General features: G+C 52.8%; 1 protein-coding gene across 6 annotated transcripts in view; it reads right to left on the bottom strand.

The window, feature by feature from the left end:
* Positions 1 to 22,047, bottom strand: part of Rnf144a (ring finger protein 144A) — a 96,012-nt gene that overhangs the window by 7,054 nt on the left and 66,911 nt on the right. For all 6 annotated transcript variants that reach the window (XM_087199674.1, XM_087199675.1, XM_004868317.4 and 3 more), the window contains 5 exons: positions 16,807 to 16,911; positions 16,642 to 16,702; positions 10,726 to 10,933; positions 8,160 to 8,307; positions 1,252 to 1,341 (listed from right to left, as the gene is read on the bottom strand). In XM_087199674.1, the coding sequence (XP_087055800.1) occupies positions 1,252 to 1,341; positions 8,160 to 8,307; positions 10,726 to 10,933; positions 16,642 to 16,702; positions 16,807 to 16,911 (612 nt within the window). The remainder of the gene's footprint in view (positions 1 to 1,251; positions 1,342 to 8,159; positions 8,308 to 10,725; positions 10,934 to 16,641; positions 16,703 to 16,806; positions 16,912 to 22,047) is intronic.

Below are 22,047 nucleotides of genomic sequence, written 5' to 3'. Positions count from 1 at the left end.
GATGCAGATATTGCCCGAAGCAGCAGACAGGAAATGAGAGAGAGGCAAATATCACAAAGCAAAACTAATCAGTGAGCATGCTGTGAATAAGTGTCAGGCTCAGGATCCGGCCCTGCAGGAGCCACGGGGTGGGCAGTCATCCAGGCTCCTGGGGGTTGGTGCCCAACACATATGAAGTGACACCTGTCATGGGAAGCCCTGAGCTCTGAGAGCAGTTACCCACTCACTCCACGGGGAAAACCAGCACACACGCTCTGTGGGCCATCCCATGTGGCCAGACCGCGCAGCACCTCGCCCACAGGAAGTGTCCACCTAGAGGTCACGGGATGCACCAGCTGCAGAGGAACTGACCATGCTCTGAATGGGCTCCCAGCAGAATCCACCTCCAAATCCCACTCAAGGGCTGAGGAATCACAGCTGCGGTGAAGGAGCGGAATACCATGACTTCCCGGAAACCTGCAGCACAACATGTGCCAGGCAGGACACAGAGGAAGAGACGGGGACAGGACCAGGCAGCAGCAGCAGCAGCAGGGGCCAGAAAGAGGGGCAGGGAGAGCACGGAGCTGTCTGGAGGGGTCCAGGGAGAAAGGAGACGCATGACAGCAAACCCACACATTTTCTGGGGGCAGGGAAGTAGCCTGTCACGTGCTCCCTGTTCTGCAGCTTGCCGAAGGACAGCACGACTCGCCCCACAGACCCTGGCCACCAGGCCTTGGGCTTCCCAAAGCCCCACACACCTGCCTGGAGCCCTGACCGTGGAGAACTCAGGATCAAAGTCATGGATGTCCGCTGGGAAAGGCTGACTCCAGGACCCCAGGGCAGCCCATGCTGGCAGTGGGGTGTACATTGCACAGCAGGCCCCCAGGAGGCGTCTGGATTGTTTATACATAACAGCTTTACTGAGATAGAATCCACACCCCAAGCAACTCACTGACTAACAGATGACAAACCAACCCATCACACTACCCCCTGTCATCCTTTCCTGGTAGCAACCAGCTCATCTAGGAAACTCTGCATTCAGCGATACCCATGGATAAAAGACACACAGCCAAGGTCATGAGTACCACACAAGCATTAAGTCTGAGGAGCCAGCAGGAGCCACATTTCCAGCTCAGCCTCTTTGTAGAGCAGATTGCCCACCAACTGGCAAGCTTCTAAAAACCACATACAGCACACACACACAATGCACTCCCAGGCACTCACACACTCTCCCTCTCCCGAGATCAAAGTTCCAGGTGAGCGACCTCTCACCTGTGTCCGATGCCAGATCACAGAAGCCCGGGAGTGACCCAGCTTGTCTCGGCAGGGCCCCTTATCATAGTGGATCAGGAGGAAGTCGTCCTGTGAAGCCAGAAAAGGGCAGCGGTGAACAGAGGCCTGAGCTGCCCTTCCTTACCCTGTGGATAGGAAGTGGAGACAGAGGGAGACAGGGTGGGGACAGAGGGGAAGGCACATCCGGTAGCCCTCACCCCGGGCAGCTGTCACTGCCCAGGAGCAGCCCAGTGAGCACGGCCAGCCTGATGCACAAGGAGCTGTGAGTCCAACTTTACTCCCTGGTCCCAAGCAGGTTCCTGCACCCGGGCTCTGCTCTGGGCTTGCAGGGAACAGTGGACTGCACGCTGGCTACCGACGGGCCAGGTCCATCCTTCCCCAGAGCTCCTCCCGGGGCCTGGCTGTGTCTCACCTCCCAGCGCCACCCCAACAGGGTCACTCCTGAGATCAGACTGCGTGCTTCACCCTGGTCCCCCACCAGCGCAAGCTTCCCCCCTCAAAGTGCACCCTCCAACACTAGGACCCATATGAGCTTCCCATTCTGCAAGGAACAGCGGGGAACATCTTGTCCCCGCAACCACCGCGACTGAGTGGAGTCCAGACTGAGCCATGTCCTCCTGCTGGGTGCTCATGGGGACACCCGGCCAGCATCCCCTCCAGGGGCCCCGTCCATCTGGGCCTCCAGGACCGTCCTCCCCAGACCCTCTCCCTAAGGATGCTCCCCAGCACGGGGCTGACACCCACGCTCATCAGCAGCATCCTGGCTTTTACGGTGCAATCCCAGGGCCCCCTGGAGGCTGGAAATGTCCTCGGCCGCTGACCTTATCTTCCATCCCAGATCCACGCCTGTCAAAGGCGGGACCGGTGGGCTTCCCGCCCCTCCAGCCCAACCTCAGTCTAGGACGAAGCCACATCTGGCCACTTTCATCCACCCGGGCTCCTGAGTGCTCTTCCCTCCGACTCGACCTTACTGCTCTCATCTCCAAAGACCACAAGTGCCTTTCTCAAGCCCTGCTTCCCGGACTGCCCATCCTGGTCTCTCACGCCACAGCTCTCAAAAAGGTTCTGTAACCGTTTTTCTCAAACAAGCCAACCCTGTGCTGCCTGGTTTAAAAGCCTTGAAGAGCTGGTGCGGAGGGGCCCACTGGCAACCAGGGCCGGCACGGCTCCCAGGGCCTCCCTCCCAGCCCTGGCGACAAGTCCCTGCTCATGGCATACTATGCTATGCGCGGCAAATGCAACTCTGAAAGTTAGGGGGTTTTTTCCCTTTAGTTATTTCTTATTTTTTAATTTAAAAAATTCTTCTTTTCATTATGTTCACAATGTGTAAGGGTGGCATTCCTGTGGGGCTTGGGGCATGGACATCACACGGCTTCATTTTTTACATCCCCTTCCCTCTCCTCCTCCAACGCCCACCGTCTCAGTCCTCTTCCCATTTGGAGGAGATCCAGCTCCCTATTTCCTATTCTTTGTCTCTTATTTTACCTTTGAACGTAGTGTATTTATGCTCTGGGTTTCTCGTATAAGAGAAACCATGTGAAACTTAAGCGCGTGTGTCTGATTTATTTCCCTAAACGTTATGGTCCCAAGGAGCACCCATTTTCCCACGAAGGACTCCTGTGGGGTTTTATTTCCTTTAGAGACAGTGGCTTCTGTGCACTTCCTCTTCCTGGGTGTAACCGCCCCCTCCTCTCCCAGCCGAGGGCGGGGACTAAAATGCAGTCCAGCACCCTGGGTTTGGGGGTCCAGGTTCCTCCGCCCAGAGGGGCGGGGGAGGGAGCTGGTCGAGGTGTCTCCAGTCTGCCCCATAGCCACTGAGGCGATGGGCTCCTCCACCTCCTCAGAGCTGGCTGGGAATAAAGCCCTCTTCCTTTTTTCCACAATCAGTGTCACCCCTGGGCTCGGTTAGCAGCAAGCAAGTGGACTTGAGTGGCCACAGACACCCTGGTGTCCTTTCCCCATTCCATCCACGCCTGGACCCTGCTGTCCTCAGTGCTTTCTTCCCTTTTCCTGGTGAACAAACTCTCACTGGGTCTCAGCAGCCCCCAGAGACCAGACCCCATGTGGTGCAGCCCACAGGCTGCCCAGGCTTCACACCCATCCCAAGCAGCCGCTTCCTCTTCCTAGAGACGCTGGGGTGGCTCATGCTTCGGGGTTTCTGGCCAGGGAGGATGGGCTCTCCCACCGCAAGATCTGCAGATTGGTACCTCTGCCCTCCGCCCAGAGGGAGCTGCCCCCGCTCAGCATGGTCTCCCGAAAACAAGGACTGCTCATCCAAGATGGGCTTTCTTAGCCAGGCCTGGGGGCACACACCTGTCACTCTGGGAGGCTGAGGCAGGAGGATCACAAGTTCAAACCCAGCCTGGGTAACTTCAGGACTGACCAAGACCCTGCTTCAGAATAAAAGACAAAAGAGCTGGGGATGGAGCTCACTCTAAAGGCACTGGGTTTCATCTCCAGGAACACAGGCACACACACTGAGCAGCTGTATTTTCTTGTCGCCTGGCTGAGGCAGTCTCCTACCCCTCAGAACATACATGTGTTTACCAGTGATATTAAAGGCACTGATAAAGCCCTTGAAGGCAAGGACACGAGGCACTGCTAGGAATCTAGCATGGTTTCTGTGGTAGGAAACATTTCCCTTGCTATTGGTCACAGAAGTCTCATTAAACTCACACTGGGACATGAACAATGGCACAAGCCATAGAAAGCTACAACCACCTAGGGCAAAAATAAACCCTGGAGCAGCTAGCTCCCCAGGGTTTAGTGCCTCCTGTGGAAATCGGGCTTCAAGCATCCCCCCCAGGTATAAAAGGTCAGAGACCTACACTGGGTCCCTTGCTCACCAATCAGGAGCTCTGAAGAAATACTGATAACCCCTCCCTCGACTTCCTTCTGGAAAAAGGTAGCAGGAATCCCAACAGCTGGGCATGGTGGTGCACACCTGTAGTCCTAACACTCTTGGGGGCTGAGGTGGGAGGATCACAAGTTTCAGCCTCACCTGAGCTACTTTGTGACTTACAGAGATGCTGTCTAAGAGTGAAAAATAAAAGAAGGTTAGAGGCATAGCTCAGTGCAAAGGCCCTGGGTTCAATCCCCAGTACAAAACAAAACAAAAAAAATCCAGCTCATAGAAATGCTGCAGGACCTGGACAAAGGTGTGCGGGGCAGGTGACAATGGGATAAGTGCTCACCACTACTGTGCTCTGTGAACCAGTGAGAAGAAGCCGTGTCCTGTGACCAGCAAGTGCTGGGACAGCACAGCCGCTCACAAGCAGCCTGCCTACAGCAGCAGAGGGGCCGGGGAAGGAAGAGGAGTACTGAGTCATCAGGATGACCAAAGGACGCAGGACGGGGACACGCGTGGAGACCCACAGACCGTGTGTAGGCCCACAGCTACACGCTCAACAGCGCCAACACGGAGCGCTGCCTCACCTCAATGCACAAAGACCTCTGAGGTCTCCACAGCTCAGCTCAGGCACTGGCGGTCGGACCCGTGCTCTCTGAAAGTCTGAATCTTTTATTTGCAGGGAGAAACCAGACGGGAACTGACAGGTCCCTGGACTGGACCCCGCCCAAGCAGACCCACTCCCCGCATCCACAGGAGCACAGAGATAACAGAAAGCCAGCTGCTGCCCTGCCGCTCTCACCACCGCCCTGTTTATCCGCCAGCCCCAGGCCCACCGCCCATGGGACTCTAAAATTTCCCACCCTCTCGGCCAGCGCCCCCTCCCTTACCCAAACTCCCCCATATCAATTGTGCACACCCTCCTCTCAGGAGGGCAAAAAGCCCTTGGCCCATCTGCACCCAGACGGCAATAAACTCTCCGCCAGTTGCTTGAACTTTGCCTGCCTCGATGGTCTCAATCGTGCCTCAGTCTGACCTTACAGGAACTTGGGGAGGAACAGTTTTTTCTTTCTTTCTTTGTCTGATATTGAGGATGAAATCCAGGGCCTTCATACTGATCTACATCCCCAGCCCTTCACTATTTTTTATTTTGAGACAGAGTCTTTCTAGAGTGACTAAGTTGCACAGGCTGGGCTCCAACTCCTGAGCCTCCTGCCTCAGCCTCCCAGAGTGCTGAGATTACAGGTTGGCACCATGATGCCCAACATGGCAAAGACAATTTCTATACATACTGGCTACGCCTTTCCTTTTGTTCAGGGGGCAGTGTCTCTCTGGACTTGCTCTCTGTCATAGCCACGACTCCCTTCTGGTTGGAGTAGAAGTCCCAACAGAAGGCCTGCGCTATGCCTGTATTTTCTCCAGATTTGATCTCGTTACCACCATTTCCGGACCTCAGAAAGGCGCTCTAGTAACAACAGGATGAGACAGGAGCAATTCAGAGTGATTGACAGCTGCTGCATGCCCAGGTGTACGAAGAATTGTGAGCCAGGGCAAATACTCCTCCCGAGACGCCCTCCTGGCACCTTCTCTGAGTCTTGCTCCTGGCCAGCTGCCAGGCCCTCAGCCCTGACCCGGGTGGAATCGCTGTGAGTGTCCCTGATAAACTGCCCACACAGTAACTTCCCTCTCCTTCCAAAACTGCTTTGTGCAAAACCAGGTCATTTTCAGCAGCTCTTTGCTGCAAAGCAAAACAGGAAGCTCCTGGCTGCAAGGAAAGCTCGATGGAGGAACAGCACTCGGTGGGTCTCCTGGGCCGAGATACGGGCAGCTTCAGAGGCAGGAGCTGGCCTTTAGGACCAGGGCAGGCAAGGAGGGCTGCTTCTGGGGCCGCTGTCAAAGGAGCAAGACCCCAGCTTCCTTTCTCCTTCCTTCCCAGAAGGAGCCGCAGAAACCAGGACAAGCCAAATAGCAAACTCTTCCCCACCCATTTCTAATAGTGCCCAGCGGAGTCCCCAAGGGCCGTTTGGTAGGAAGTAAGAAAGAAGCCAGGCACTTCCTTCCGCTTTAGGAAACACAGCCCGAGCAGTAAAGTACAGGCCGGATACAGAGACTGTCCTCATTCAGGGAGCAGTTTTCAAAACACCTGGAATTTGGGAAAAAGATGCAAAGAAACTTTGCAGACTTTGCAATCCTTCAACTGTCATCTCAAACCTGCCCTCCACACTGCACAAGGTCAGAGAACACCCTGGGCATTTGACTTCAGCTCAAGAAAAGGAATCTGGCAACAGATTCGTTAAACTTGACCAGGAGGAGGAAATGAAAGCCCCCAGAACAGAATGGAAATACTTCTGCACTGGGTTCTGCTGTAAATTCAGTAATTTAAAGTTAATAATAGAACAATGGGCTTTTGAGAGAACAACTCCCAAAGAGACAGAAATCTAATTGCTTAATACAAAGATCTGTTTCCATATTTAATATTCCATCTCAACAAGATACTCATTTACTTCCTGGCCATCTGCAGGGCTGTTCTGAGGAGGAGGGCCAGGGATTTAGCTCAGTGGCGCCCAGCCTGCCTCACCAGCACAAGGTCCTGAGTTCGATCCCCCAAACCGCAAAAGAAAAAAAAAAAAAAGAGGAGCAAACTTTCTAAAGTCACCAACTAGGCCCCAGGCAACAGTAAGCCCACCGCTCCTCACCGGCTCCACACCATGAGCTAAATGTGCAGTCCTGACTCTCACCCAGCACCAGGGCCATTAGATGTTCACGGTGAGAAAGAACAGACTCGGGAGATGAACCCCAAGACTGTAAGACACAGACTCAGGCCCTGCGTTACTGGGAAGAGACCTCCTGGCTTCAGGCTGTCCTTGATAAACCAAATGCAGTCACCTCTGCTGTATAGGAACAGACACACAAGCACTCCATGACACTGCACTGGATTCGCCTGGACAGATGCTCACCACAGTGCTTAAAGAGATGATCAGATCTGCCATTTAATGACAGCTCGCAAGTGTATGTACACATGGGCTCTGCCAAAATTCCAGTCCCCGCGTCATCCCCCTGGCAGGAACCCAACCCCTACCACGGCCCCGGGGACTGGAAGTTGAAAAGCACTGTTTGCAGTGGGCCTGGGAGCCCCCGGAAGAGGCTGGGACAGGGTGTATGAGGTGCTCTGGGGGGCCAGGGTCGGAACAAAGCATATGCAGGCCCTGCTGCACAGCAGGCCAAAGGTATGTGGGACATGCCCATGGCAGAGAGGGCACTGGGGGAGGCAGCACAGAGGGCATGGTCTTCCGTCAGAGGGGACAGCCCAGGACACTCACTTCCTGTCTGTTATGCAGGTGCCGCGGGTGTTAAGGAAGCAGGGCAAGTGCCCACCCCGGCTCTGCCCTCCCGGCCGACATTTATCCTTGCTATTCCTCTAAGGGTCTGGTTATGGGTGGAGTATTTGTGCCCCTTCCACCAGAATTCCTATATGGAAGCCCTAAGCTCCAGAGTGTCTCTGTCAGGGGGCTGGGTATTTGGGGGCGGTTAGATGGGGTTGTGAGGGAGGAGTCCACAGGATCAGTGGCCTTCACAGAGAAGAGGAGCCCAGAGCTCTGTCTCCCTCTGCGTCCTGTGTCCCTCTGGGGCACAGGGAGAAGGCAGCCACCCAAACACCAGGAACCAGCTCTGCAGGGACCGCGGTCTTTCCGTTCCCTGAGACAGGGTCTCTCTGTGTGGCCCAGGCTGGCCGTGAACGCACAGCCTCGGCGCCCTGGGTTCTGGGATTTGGGTCACCGCGACCGGCTCAGCTCTGCAGGAAGTCAGACTTCTGGACTCCCGGCCGCAGGAAGGGCTCCCGGCCTCTCCCTCAGGCCTCAGGTCCTCGGTCTCCCTCACGGGCCTCCGACTGGGCCGACCGGATCCAGGACCGGGGCTCCCCACACGCAGCGGATGGACGTCTTCGTGCACACAGACAGCAACCCGTGCACTGCCCCAGCTCAGGGGCCCCGCACGCTCTCCGGGCCCAGCTGCCCACTTCGCCCAGCCCGCCACTCACGTCCAGGGACTCCAGGCAGTACCAGCAGAAGGCGTGCTTGCAGTTCTTGCACATCATCTGCGCGCAGCCCTCGTCCCGCTCAATGTAGACTCTGCACTTCGGGCAGCGCTTGATGGGTGCAGCATCCTCGTCCAGCTTGAACCCGGCGCTGCCGGAAGGGACCTCATGAGTGCCTGCTCTGGGCCTGCGCCCCGTGGGAGCACCGCCCAGGGCAGGGGCTGAGACAGCCTCTTATTAGTGAAATTCAACAGAGCCAGAGGACCAGAGCCAGCCAGCTGCGGTGGGGTACAGCCTGCAATATCACCTCGGTAGGAGGCTGAGGCAGGAGGATCGAAAATTGCAGCCCAGCCTGGCAACTTAGAGACTTAGGGAGACCCTGTCTGAAATTTTAAATGGCTGGGGATGGAACTCTGTGCGAAGCCCGTGGGTGCAATCTCCAGTACGGGAAAGAGAAAAAGAAAAGAACAGAAACAATTTAGAAGTTCCAGTGTGCTGTGTTTTGCATAAAAACTTCCACAGTGCAGGTAAAGGTTTTTGGACATTTCTGGTATCTGTTACACTCAAAATTATTATTAATAACAAGTTTTGCTGTGGATTGAAATGGACAAAGGCAGCTACGATTCTGCGGCATTTAACCCCAATATGTGCACTGGGTCACACAGGAGACACTGATGTTGATAAGGCACTGGTCAAGTGGTGGACAGAGGCAAAGAGGACACTTCACCTAGCAATACACAGAGAGCCCAGGCTTGAAGGTACAAGGTCATACATAGTGGGCTACATAGATACATACATACATACAATCCAGGCTGAACTCCACAGAGACCCTGCCTCAAAAAACAAAACAAAAACAAACAGGCACGGTATGGTGTCACATGTCTGTAACCCCAGCACCCAGGGAGGCTGAGGCAGGACTTCACGCTGTGCCCAGGGTGGTGGTCAGTGACAGGAACACAGACGGTGGGGTCCCCAGTGTGCCCCAGAAATGGGGACTAAGGACAGAGGGGATGGAGCTGTGTCTGGCAGGCGGCCAGGAGTCTCCAGGGGAGGAGAAGGGCGGAGGAGGGAGTGTGCAAAGTGCACATGCAAGGGGCCTGTGGCAGAGCCACAGGGTCTTGGCCTGGCCCGGCCCCTGAGGCGGTGGACTTGGGATGGGAATGGGAGGATGTTTCTTACTGTCAGGCTGCTAAATCTCAAGGTGCCCAGGAGGAGGCTGCAGTGCACCTGGGCGAGGAGCCAGGCCATCTCCGGGGCGGGGGCAGAGGCCAAAGGACAGCAGGGCCTCCCACAGCTCTCCCAGACTTGGGATCCAGGGCTACGCAGCTCCTGGGCCTGAGGCTTCTGGCCTTCATAACCCTTCCCCTGAGGCCCTTCCGGTGTCTGTGCCCCAGCCCTGACCACCTCCAGCCCTGCAGTCTTGGGGAGGGGGCAGGTGTCACGGGACTTCGCATGCTGCATGGAGATTCGCACGGTGCCAGACCCAGTGACTGAGGCAGATGAGGACGCCCTGTTTGTAGGAGCTGCCTTTCTGTTGGATGGTGCTCGGCTGCAGCAGTCACCTTTTTTCTTTTTTTTTTTTTTGGTACAGGGGATCAAACTCCAGATCTTGGGCTTGCAAGGCAGGCAGCTGAACTACTGAGCTAAATCCTAAATCCCTAGCCCACCATATTTTTTAACGCAGTTTGTAAAGACACTCAGGAAAGAGGACTCCAGGGCAGCTGCAAAAACGGCCAGGATGATGGGATGAGTGTGTTCAAAGTGAGGGGGCGGTTACTGTGAGAGATTCGTGGCGAGGTGTCTTTCAGTGTAACTCATTTGTTAAGTTTCAAATTCACTTTTTCTGGGCAGGTGGAGTGGGATGCAAAGCTCGGGCATATTGCTAAGTGCAAGGTCTTACCAGGTGCTTGGTAAATAGCGCTCAAAATGCCAAAACGAAGGGGGGCCACTGTGAGTGCAGAAATAAGGGGCACGAATATGACCAAAAGACCTACACTGAAACCCCCTAAAACCTGTGAAACTCGGGGCGGGGAGTCTGCGAAGGGGGTGACGGGGGAAATAATTAAACTATGTTTTGTGCATGTATGAATCTGCCAATGAAACCCATTTATTTGTTTAATCAATATGCACTAATAAAAAATATGGAAAAAGTAAATAGTGCTATACCAAAAAAGAATTAAGTAGCTGGGCATTGTGGCGAACGCCTGTTATCCCAGCACCTGGGAGGCTGAGGCAGGAGGACTGCATTCAGTTCAAGGCCAGTCTGGGCTACATAGCCAGACCCCAACTCAAAAAACAAAATGAATTAAAATAGGACGGTATGCTAGGGACTGATTACTTTAGATGGAGTGGCCTCTGGGAGGCTGACATTAAAGCTGTGCTTCTTTAGTTATCTAAAAAATAAAAGGAAATAAACCACCAAACAGCTACAGGCTTGAATGAGCCCTCAAGAGGCGGAGTGCATGTTCAGGCTGGAAAGTCCGCAGCCGCATGCTCTCTGAGACACTTCCAGGAGGGAAGAAAACCTCCCCCTCCTCCTTCTCCCAGCCCCCCCAAGCCCGGAGGGTACCTGGTCTCCCCGGGGAGGAAGCCGATGGGCATGCTCTCGGGGCAGCCTTGGCCAGGATGCCAGCGAGCCTTGCAGGCCGAGCAGAACTCCATGTGGCAGGACTTACACTGCACCAGCTGTGGTGTCTGCAGCCCCAGGTCCTGGAGCTGGCACACAGCCTGGCAGGTGGACGCTGGGCACCAGGTCCGGCAGGGATCAAAGAGCACCTCTAGGGCAGGGGGAGAAATGGGTAAATCAGCCCCAAGATGAAGATGACACTCAGGGTCAGCGTGGAGCAGGCTGCGAGGGCCACATTCAGGTGACGATGGCAGAAGGCAGGGGATCTCGAGCCCAGCTCCCTGGGACCCCTGGCCTGCCCTGCACACCCAGGCTCAGCCTTGGGTCCTGTCACTATGCAAGGCTGGCGGGCTGTGGGGAGAAAGGAACCCTTCTCCACTGCTGGTGGGAGTGCAGACTGGTGCAACCACTGTGGAAATCAGTATGGAGATACCTCAGAGAACTAAGACTGGAAGTCCCATTTGACCCACTTATTCCCCTGCTGTGTATCTTATCCAAAGAATTAAAAGAATCATACCACAGTGATATATGTGCACCCATGTTTATAGTGACACAGTTTGTAATAGCTAAAGCTTGGAAATAGCCCAAGTGCCCATCAACTGGAGACTGGATAAAGAAAATGTGGGATTTTTAAAAATAAAATGGAGTACTACTCTGCCATAAAGAATGAGAAATTAGAGACATTTATAGCTAAATGGATGCACATTGAGACCATACTCTTAAGAGAAATAAATAGAACACACATGAGTAAATGCCAAATAGTTTCTCTGGTGTGAGAAACTGAAAGTGTAAATAAGGATCAAAATGTCTAATGGATAATGTGAAATAGGAAGAAAAGGTCTGAAGGGGAAGGGGAAGTGGGAGGCATAGGGCAAAGAAAAGAAAAAGAAAAGAAGGGAAAGGAATAAGCAGAGAAAAGGAAAAAATGGAAACAAAACCTTTGTAAATAGGGAAGGGTGGAGTGACTGAAGGGGGGTCAGGGGAATGGGGAAAAAATAAGAACCAAGATCCATCATGTAAAGGCACAAGTCCCAATGATGAATGTAACTGTATTGTATACTGAAAATGTACCAATAAACTTAATGAATAAAAAAGAGGAAAAAATATTAAAGGGCTGGGGATGTCGATCCATGTAGAGGCCCTGGGTTCAATTCCCAGTACTGCAAAATAAAGGTGACAGGGAAAGAAACGTGGCTGAATTATTCTAACCAGATGCTTCTGCCTAAGACTGTCTCCCCTCTCAAATGTAAATCTACACCGTGAGCCAGGTGCTAAGTAAACCATTCCTGACTAAAACTAAGCCAGGTAGATTGGATCCCAAGTTACCCAGCAGCCTAATGTCAAGAAATTGGGAAGTTTCTTCTTAAAAACAGGATTCTCACTGGTTCACATGCTTGTTTAAAACTTTCATTTATTGAAAGAACTGGCCGCGAGCTGCACTTCCCCATGGGCCTGGCTGCTTGTGTCATTTTCCCTGCAGGGCAGCAGGCCCTGAATTCCGGGGAGGGGCGGCAGGGGTCCCCTAGTTAACTTCCCAGCCCAAAGCCACCAGAGACTGAGGATTAAAGGCTGCTTTCAAAGGCCTCCCAGCTAGCCTTGGTTCTAAGCTGTGGGGCTTTTCAGCAGGACTCTCCTGGGGGAAATCACTTACTGAGACCTCAATTGTGCTACGGAAAGTGGGAGGCAAAGAGAGGCCCTGGCAAAGTTCTGGGTCAGACAGGCTATTGGCTCCGGATCCAAGAGAGGAACTGTGCTCACTGGGCTTCCAAAAGCCTGGGGCTGGGGGGACCAATACCACTGGGACACAGGGACACAGGAGGGCTGCAGCTCATTATGTCCTCCCTGGTTGTGATGTTCCAACTGTGCACGTGCAAACACATAGCACACACGCCCCTTGCCATCACCATGTGTCCCCGCTACACACAGAAGCTGGGCCCAGGGCCCAGGGCCCAGGGAACAGTCCTGTGTTGGATATGGCCTTGGTAACAACAGTATCACCTCACAGAGGCGAGGGCACTCTGAACAAGGTCCGAGTTGGTGACTCGGAGGCCCGTGTGACTTCTGGGTTTCTGGGGCGTCGCCTCAGCTCTGCTGTTGGAGTCTAAAGCAGACAGAGGTCTGCAAACAGGGTTCTAAAAACCTTCATCACAGCAGCCCCAGGCTGGCCCACTGCCAAGCCAGCTGACTCCTGGTCCAATAAAACAAAGCCTGTGTTTCTCACAGAAAAAGATGAATTAGCCAACAGCACAAAACAATCACAGGGGTAGTCCTGGCAGGACGCTGACAAGAACCTGCCCAGAAAGGGACTACGGGGCTCAGGAGCCTGCTTTCCACCTGGACCTTCATTCTAATACTGTCAAGCTTCCAAGGTGCCCCCAGTTCAAGTGAAGGAACAAAGTAACTCTTGCCTTTTACCTGACATTACTAGCCAATGCTTTTTTTGCTGTTTCCTTTTCCAAAAAGATCCCTGGCTGTTAGATGTGCAGACCTAAAATTTGATTTAAAAAATACAATAAATGTTTACATTTTTAAAAACTTATGGTAAGACACATTGCCATGAATCCTTCTCAAAACCCTTGCCCTCACTTTGAACACACTTGTTCTATCGTCCTTGTTACTTTCTGCAGCAGCTCTGGAGCCCTCTTTCCTGAGGGTCTTTAGTTCCTGAGGGTCTTTAGTTGTCTTTAGCTGCCTCCATGTCCTGCATGGATTCAAAATGTTTTCCTCTTGTGGTCATTGTGACTTTGGGGAGGAGCCGGAAGTCACACTGTGCCAGATCTTGTGACTAAGGTGGATGAGGACACAGCTTTTATGAGCCTCCCCTTCCTTTGGATGGTGCCCGGCAGCAACATTCACTGTATTTGTGATCCCACCTGGTTCTCAGTGAGGCAGGTTTCTAAGAGATCTCTATGCATAAAAACACCCAACACTGCCAAACAGGTGGTCCCATCTTTAGGAAAGAGGTTTTGCTCGCATAAGCATGCTGTGACAGACCACTCTCAGCACAGCTTTCTGCCGAAGCCATTCCTAACCTCCTGTGTGGCCCAGCTGGGTCTTGGTCCTAGGAAGTGGCAGGAAACACCATGCAGGAGACTCGGTGGTCTCAGCAGCTGTGGACTCTGCTTAGACTATGGGGGACACCCTGGCCTGTTGTGTGATCTCTCTGGGCTTTACCTTCTTTAAAAAAATGAAATTCAATAATAACAAGTGCTGGTGAGGCTGTGGGGAAAGGAGCCCTTCCACACTGTTGATGGGAGGATAAACCGGTACAGTCACTGTGAAAATCAGTGTGGAGATTCCTCAAAAAAACTAAAACTGGAAATTCCATTTGACCCAGCTATTCCCCTTCTAGGTATCTTCCTGAAAGAGTTCAAGACATCATAGCTCAGTAATCCATGCACACCCATGTTTATGGCATAACTCATAATAGTGACACGTCCTGTATGTCCTGCAACAAATGAATGAATAAAGAATATGTATTTATACAGCATAGAGCATTCTGTTCACCCACCAACTCCCCCACGAGGAATGTAAACATTATATACTGCAAACGTGGACTCAAAAAAAAAATTTTTTTTTTTTTGCAGTACCAGAGATCGAACTCAGGACCTTGCACTTGTGAGGCAGACACAGTGCCACTGAGCAGGAAGGGGTGCTCAGAAAGAAAAACAGTTCCTTTTCCTGGCTTTCAGCATGCCTAGGGCTTTGGCTAGGGAAGCCAGGTGTGGTGGCTCACACCTATGATCCCAGCACTCAGGAAGCCGAGGCAGGAGAATCACTGCAAGTTCGAGGCCAGCCTGAGGTACATAGTGAGATCAAGGCCAGCCCGAAATACATATGGAGACCCTGTCTCAAAAAAATTGACAGAGAGAGAGAGGGAGGAAACAAATATTTATATTAACATCAAACATCTGCTAAATCAGATGAGACACACTAAGACTAAATAAAGACACATTTGCAACTTGAACTTGCTTTAGGATTTTTTGTAACTAAATGTTGTCAAGACTCTTTTAAATGAGCCTCCCACTGAGTTGCCCTATATTATGACTGCACGATAAAGGCATCCAGCAAATCAAAGTTTGCTTTCTGATTGTCTCACCCACTGAACTGGATCTTGGCAGGCTGTGGCCTTTCATCCGGACAGGTCTTTTGTCTGATTAAGTCTGATTCCGTTTTTTAAAAATGTTTAGCATAATGTTAGTTAAAAGTTTTCAAGTGATCAGTTTGAAAAGTATTTTTCTAACCTGAGTCAAGTTGACTTCATTTTTATGCGAGAGAGAGAGAGAGAGAGAGAGAGAGGAAAAAAAGTCTTTTAGACCTAGCCAAAGTACTAAACAAAAAAGTTAAAATTATTAGGTAGGAAAATTTACCCAGCTGCATTTTAAATTAAATTCGATGTCATGGAAAGTTCATATTCCAGTAACCTAAACAACTCCCTGTTTCTGTCAAGATTCTCTCTGGAAAATATTTTTAGAAGGGCCTGAAAGTCTTAGGAATGCAAATCAGTCAGTTCTGTAGGCCCTCAAGCCGACTCCCACATTTATGCTAGAAAATGCCATGAAAAATCTTGCTTTTTAAAAAATTAAGTTGGCCATGTATTTGCTGTGGTGTTGTTTTTGAAAAGTGAGTCTCTGGAGGAAATCTGTCTTTAGCATTTCTTTGGAAAATTAAAAAATAAAAATGAAAACAAACACACCACCCCTAAATCCCACCAGCACTTTTCCTTGGTCACACAGCCAGTGTTTCCGTGCGAACCTGTGGGCCTGGATCACAGCAGACGCGGGCAGAAACCTGTCCTGGGACAGCGTGACTGGACCCCGACCCCGGGGGACCCCAGCCATGCTGAAGGTCTGTGAACCCCAGAAGTGTCCTCGAAATGAAGCCCTGCAGAAGGACATTTCCTGCCCGTTTAGTCCTTGTGCTTATCGGCCTCAGGCCCAAAGTATCTGTAAAAAGGAGGCCAAACAGGGCCCAAAGCTCTTCAAAATACTATTTTATAACTGGGCATGGTGGTGAATGCCCGCAGTCCCGGGATTCTGGGAGACAGGCAGGAGGATCTGAAGTTCCAGCCCAACCTGGGCAACTCGTGACTCAGCAAGACCCTGTCTCAAGATTAGAAATAGAAAGGGCTGAGGACGCAGCTCAGTGAGAAGGGCCTCAATCCCCAGTAGTGCCAAAAAAGAATCATTTTATGATGTTTCAGAAGGCAAACAGCGTGTTTCAGTGCTCTGCAGTACAATACCCCAGTCCCAGTTGAGGCTGCCCTGGGTCGGGGTCTGGTCCTTGATCCCCACGAGCTAGAAACCAGGGCGGGGCCAGCCCTCTGCTGTCTGCACAGCCCCGACTGACAGGTGCCCTCGGTGGCCATGGAACCTTGGGAGAACTGGGTGGCCCACGGTACCGGCGCCTCCCTCCTCCCTGGCGTTGAATCCCAGCAGAGGGCCCCAAACTGCCTGCCGGGGGGCAAGGTCACACAGCACCCCAGTGCTCAGCCTCCGGCTCCTCCCACACCTTTGTGCCGTTAAACTCTTAAACTCGGGGTCCCCTAAGAGCCCCGAAGCCAGTAGACAGAGGCCTTGCTGAAGAATCCAGTGCCCCAAGGCCATGTCTCTCTCACCCTCAGAAGCCCCAGCCCCTGCACAGACACTTCCTGAGCTCCTGGGCTATGATGATCACCGGCTGAGGCTGGGGAACTATGAGCTGCTTGGATCTCGAAATGGGGCAGCGGAGTCTGAGTTTGACGTGCGCGGACATTTTCACTTGATCGTGGCTCTTCCACACCTGTCAGGTGATGTCTAGTCCCCCTCCCAGCCTCATTCTATTGGATGTCACAGGTCCCTGATACTCTGAGCCACCTACCTCTTTCAAATTGTAGCTTTTTGTATCTTTGCATTATTTCAGCTGCGACCATGCATTCTATCTAAAAGAGAAAAAATAAGGGGTATAACAAGCCGAGGGCTAAAGCGAAAGCCATGTAATTAAGCAGACCCTCCCGTGCCCAGCCAGGCTGTGGTCTGCACGTGCCTCCTTCTCCTGAAGCTGGCCCTGCTTGGGGCAGGCCGCATCTGGGCAGCTGATCGCAGTCTCAAGTCCTTCCTTGATCAGGAGCTCCACATACTGCTTCAGGCACTGGAAGTAAAGCAGAGAAGAGCCCATCAACACCTCTACCTCCTATGCAAAGGCCCAGGGGTGCATTATGGAAATGGGCGGCCATGCTTCTCTCTCCATTTCATGTTTTCTCTGGGTAGCTCCTGGCAACCACCAAGAGAGGTCTGCAGGTGTGATTCGTGCGCCAAAGATCACTGGGGTCCCACCTGGTTCCAGGACCCACACTGGGTCAGAACGCAGAGGATGGGGTTACACAACACAGGCAACACCAGCAAACACAAAGCCGGCCCTCGGCAGAGAGACAGGACTAAAATGGCGGTGACAGGTGGGAGTAGGAAGGGACCTTTCACACAGACACAAGAGATAGCGGGCACCTCACTAAGTTCTTTATTGTCCATTGATCCCTGTATTCTTCAGAACACCATTTTTATTTTCTTGCAGTACTGGGGATTGAATCCAGGGTCTTTGCACTGAGCTACAGCCCCAGCTTATTTTAAATTTTTTATTTTGACACAGGGTCTTGTGAGTTGCTTAGGCTCAGCTCAATTATGTGATCCTTCTGCCTCAGCCTCCTACAGTGCTGGGTTTATAAGCATGGGCCACTGTGCATTGATAAAGGGAGCTCACGGAGCACTGAGGGTGGATGAGCCCAAGCTAGGGTTTCTCTCTGAGACACCAGGTGGCAGGGCTGTCACCAAGGTCAGGATGAGGGTGAATAGGGGACAGAGGAGAGAGAAGTCACACCAAGAGTCCGCGAAGGCTGCATTGTGCTCCTGCTTGCTTCAGAGGTGGGGAAGGGCTGTCGCAGTGGCGGGGAAGTGAAGTGTCCTGTTTCGGGTCGGTTAACACAAGGAGGGAGCGAGACTCGCAAGGGCTTTGGAACTAGACAGATAAGAGCCCGGTTCCTCCAATGAGAGGCCGATACATGTGGCCGTCGCTTCCTCGGTGACAAAGTGGGGCGCCCATCTGGCTGGACGTAGAAAATAAAGAGTCTAAGATGGGTATAGCGCTGCAGGCCTGTAATCCCAGCACTTGGAGGATTGCTGCGAGACAGCATGGGCCACTCAGTGAGTTCAAGTCCAGCCTGAGCTACATAGCGAGATGAGAAAGAGAGCGATGGGGGGCGGGGACCAAGAGCACTGATATACACGATTCCTGGTACCCAGCACCAGCAAAGAAATCAGTGCCCATTGTTCTCCAGCTTGTCCACCTCTGTGATCTATTTCTTACACTTACAGGCATTAAGAAAAACCCAGCCCTTAGTAACAGGATCATGATTCTACTTTCTATAATTAAGTTTGCCCAAATTAGGGCTCTGAGGGTTACTGGAATGTCTTAAACCAAGGGAATGCTGAGAATGCTAATGATGTTGGGCAGGGTGGGAGACAGTGATGGCACAATTCCCCCCAAAAAGCAAAGTACAGCAATTAAAATGGGTGTGAACTGTACACCCTGGCCTGGACTCGAACACCGAGGCCAGGGCTTGCAGCGGCCTCGGAGTGAGTCAGGTCTGGCTGGTGCGTTCGCTCAAGAGGGCCTCTCTGTCATGTGCACAGCAGTTCTGCCCCCAGATGTCCATCTGTTTACTACACAAGGCTGGGAGGCCCAGGTGCCGCATCTCGTGATCATCCAAACAGCCATCTCTTCTGCCAGACAGAAGTGGGTTGTGACTCCGCCACGTTTTCCCATCTAACAGCACAAAGATGTCTTGGACATAAAAGAAGAGGTAGACGGAGAAACATCTGCAACAAGAACACACAGCCCCAAAGCATCCAGTGACGAAGTTTGTGATCGGCCAATCTACCGCGGTTTTTTGTTGGTTTGTGTCCATTACCAGGGATTGAACCCAAGGCCTGTGCACTGAGCTACACCCCAGCCCTTTTTTTGTGTTTTCATTTTGAGACAGTGTCTCACTAAGTCTCTAAATTACCCAGGCTAGGCTGGGATTTAGGCTGCCTCTACTTCCCAGGATGCTGTGATTGCTGGAGTGTGCCAGCAAACCCTTCTATTGTCACTTTCCGTGCTCAGGTAGCACCAGGCTCCGAGTTCCTCTTTCTCTGTCTGCCTGCAAGTCTGACAAGTGTTATCGTGCCCATTTCCTGCAATGAGAAAACAGGGGCTCGGACAAGTAAGAAGGAGCACTAAGCCACACTCTGCAAGCACTGCTACTGGGTCTCTGAGCCCTGTACGCCGGACTCTAAAGTTGGTGGCTATTTCAGTGCTTAGTTTTTTGCATTATTGTCTGCTTCTTCCTCAATTACAGGCTCTTTCATAAATAATCATTTGCAAAGTGCCTTCTGTTGCCTCCAACTGTTTTGCAGAACAAAGGATGACCAGAAGCCGCTTTCATAGAGCAAAAGCAAACAGGTCCCAGACATCACTGCACCCTGTGCCCTTTGCCAGGGGAGGCTCCAACTGGGCACCCCAGGGCCACAAGGGCCTCCCTGGGTGGGTCTGGGAAGGTGGCAGGAGAGGAAAGTCTGTTCCAAGGAATTCCCGGAAAGAGGCCCTGGCTGGGCAAAGATGCGGACAGGGGCACGGACCCAGAGGATGTTCGAGCTCCCCACCTTCCACTGCGGCTTCTGTCCCTTGGAATCTGAGGACGAGATAGCCACTCCCTCCACCACCGCACCAGGAGCTTCCCGCCGGGAGCAGGGCCCCATGGGCCCACCTGCCTCACCTGCACTGAGGGTCTCGATTCTGTCTGTTTTCGCCTAAAGGCCATGGGCCCCTGGCAACCCTAACAGAGACAGAAATGCCTGGAAACTGGCCTCCAAGAAGCCGGTGCAGCTTTGGCGTGTGGGGAACTAGAACATCACACCCAGGTGGATCCAAGCAGAAGTAGCGGGATCCCAGGGAAGAGCACTTAGGTAGGGAACAGGCACGCTGGAATCGCAGAGCTGGCTTTGACCCAGCTCACCCACCCAGCTGCCCTGCAGCCGACCAAGGTCTTCCTCTCTGCCCTCATCCTGGGTTGCAGTAAGCATGGCAGACACAGAGAGGACATCATGGGGTGAAGATCGCTGGAATCCCCAAGCCTCCTCCTACCCTTCTGGACCCCCCACCCCGAGAATGGATGATCTTTGATGTTTGTTCTCCTCAGTAGGAAGTTGTATGAAAGTGAGAACTTTATTATTCTACTCCCCATACCTAGTGGTGCTAGGAGTTGGACGTGGTAGGGTGCACAGAGGGACAGATGGCAGGATGGGTGGGTGGGTGAGTGGGTGGATGGGGAGGATGGGTGGGCACATGGATGGGTGGATGAATAGTGAAAAGAATGGATGGATGAGTGGATGGGTGGATAAATGGATGGATGGATTGAGAGAAGAATGGATGGAAGATGGGTGGATGGATGGACGGATGGATGGATGGATAGAGAGAAGGATGGATGGATGGTGGATGGATGGGTGGATAGACAGATGGAGAGGATGGATGGACACATGGATGGATGGACAGACGAGCGCCAGGTGCACAGAATGAGCAGACACCTGCAGGGGGCCTTCTCCTGCATCTCAGCAGAGGGCCGGAAACCTGGGACAGAAACTCCTCTGTCTACACAGGGCTTCAGGAGAGCACAGCCACCTGTGGGTCTCTGCCAAGGGATCAAGCAGCACAGGACATGGTCACAAAGTCCTGCAAGTAAATCTGGACAGGTGCCCTTGGGAACCTGGAGCACTCTGTCCGAAAGGCCACAGCACCTGTTCTGTCAAGGATCACGACCCTGACGGCTACAGGATGTGACTTTACCCACAAGTCACAAGAGTCCAAAATATGAAGGCCGCTTCTGTAAAATTATTCTACTGCATTAAAAAACTCCAAACCTTACATTAAAAAAATGCTCTCACCTTCAAGTCCTCTCTGTCCCCGCCCTTGCACAAGACTCTCTGGCTCCTAGACAGTGCGCCCTGTGTGCTCTGAGGCTGTGCCCCTGTGGGACCTTGGACACCTTTTACGATTTCTAGGATGAGTCCTTCAAACACAGAACAAGGAGCCAGATATGAGGCTGCACGCCTAAAATCCCAGTATGCCGGGAGTCGGAGGCAGGAGGATCACAATTCCAACCTAGCCCAGGCAACTTAGTGACTTAGTGAGACTTTGTCTCAAAATAAAAAATAAAAAAGGGCTGAGGGTATAGCTCAGTGGGAGGGGAATTTTAATGCCAGGAGCAAGTGCACTGGAACCAAAAGGAACCAAGCGAACAGCCATTTCCACCTTCCTGCCCTGCAGTGCCATTCTGGGAGGTACAGAATTCTGCCTGCTCCATGGGCTTCCCAGGGCAGCAAGAGGGCGCGGAGCACAGGGCTTTGGAGTGGCAGTCCAGCAACCTTGCTCCCCCTCAGCTTTATCAGTGCAATTTGGGGGACCCCTAGCAGCCCAGGGTGGAAGGGAAGAACCTGTGTTTTTGGCCCCGGGTCACATTGGTCCAGCTGCCATCTGAAAACACAAGATCGGGAAGGGCCGGAGACACAGGTCAGCTCTAGGCAACCAGCCCTGCTGTGGTCCCTTCACCCTGAAACTCACGCCGGGTCCCCATCCTCCTGGTGCACTGCACCCCCACTGCCCCTGCTGAGCTCAGGCCACCCAGATGTGGGGTCCCTCAGGCCCCCAGGAGCACCAGGCCTGTGTCCCAGAGCACAGAGGCCTCAGGCCCCCAAATTCCACCTCACAGAGCAGCCAGGGCCAGGGTGGCTGTGAGCTCTGCATGGCCTCACCAGGGCATGGTGGCCCTGGGGCCACAGAGGGGAAGGGGGGTGACCCAGAGCCAGGGCAGAGGCACCTCCCGGCCTCCATGGCCCACAAGCTGCACTCCACTGCAAGCTTCACACAGGGGGAGCACTTTTTAGCACTTCCATTTCTAACAAATAGCGGTGGGGGGGTCAGCATGGGCTTCCTGCTTTGGGCCCTCTGGAGTCGCACACCCCTGTCTAGAATGAGTGCTGCTTATTTATTTTGCCACCATTCCCTAGAAGGAGGAAAGCAAAATGAGGACAAGAAAGAAAAGCTGTGGAACAGAGCCCAGGAAGGCTGGAGAATTGCAAGAGAAAAACACACAACTCAGCTTCCGGCAGCCTGCAAGTGACACACAGACAGGGAGACAGTGGGTGTCCCCTAGGCTTTCACAGAAAAGGGCAATCGGTGCCACTGTGGAAGGCATCC

This window comes from Heterocephalus glaber, unplaced genomic scaffold (genome assembly GCF_053883595.1).
Source record: "Heterocephalus glaber isolate CG9 unplaced genomic scaffold, H.glaber_assembly_v1.0 deba00001724, whole genome shotgun sequence".
NCBI lineage: Eukaryota > Metazoa > Chordata > Mammalia > Rodentia > Bathyergidae > Heterocephalus > Heterocephalus glaber.
The sequence above is the reverse complement of the archived record's forward strand: the minus strand, read 5'-3'. Positions and strand labels throughout refer to the sequence as shown.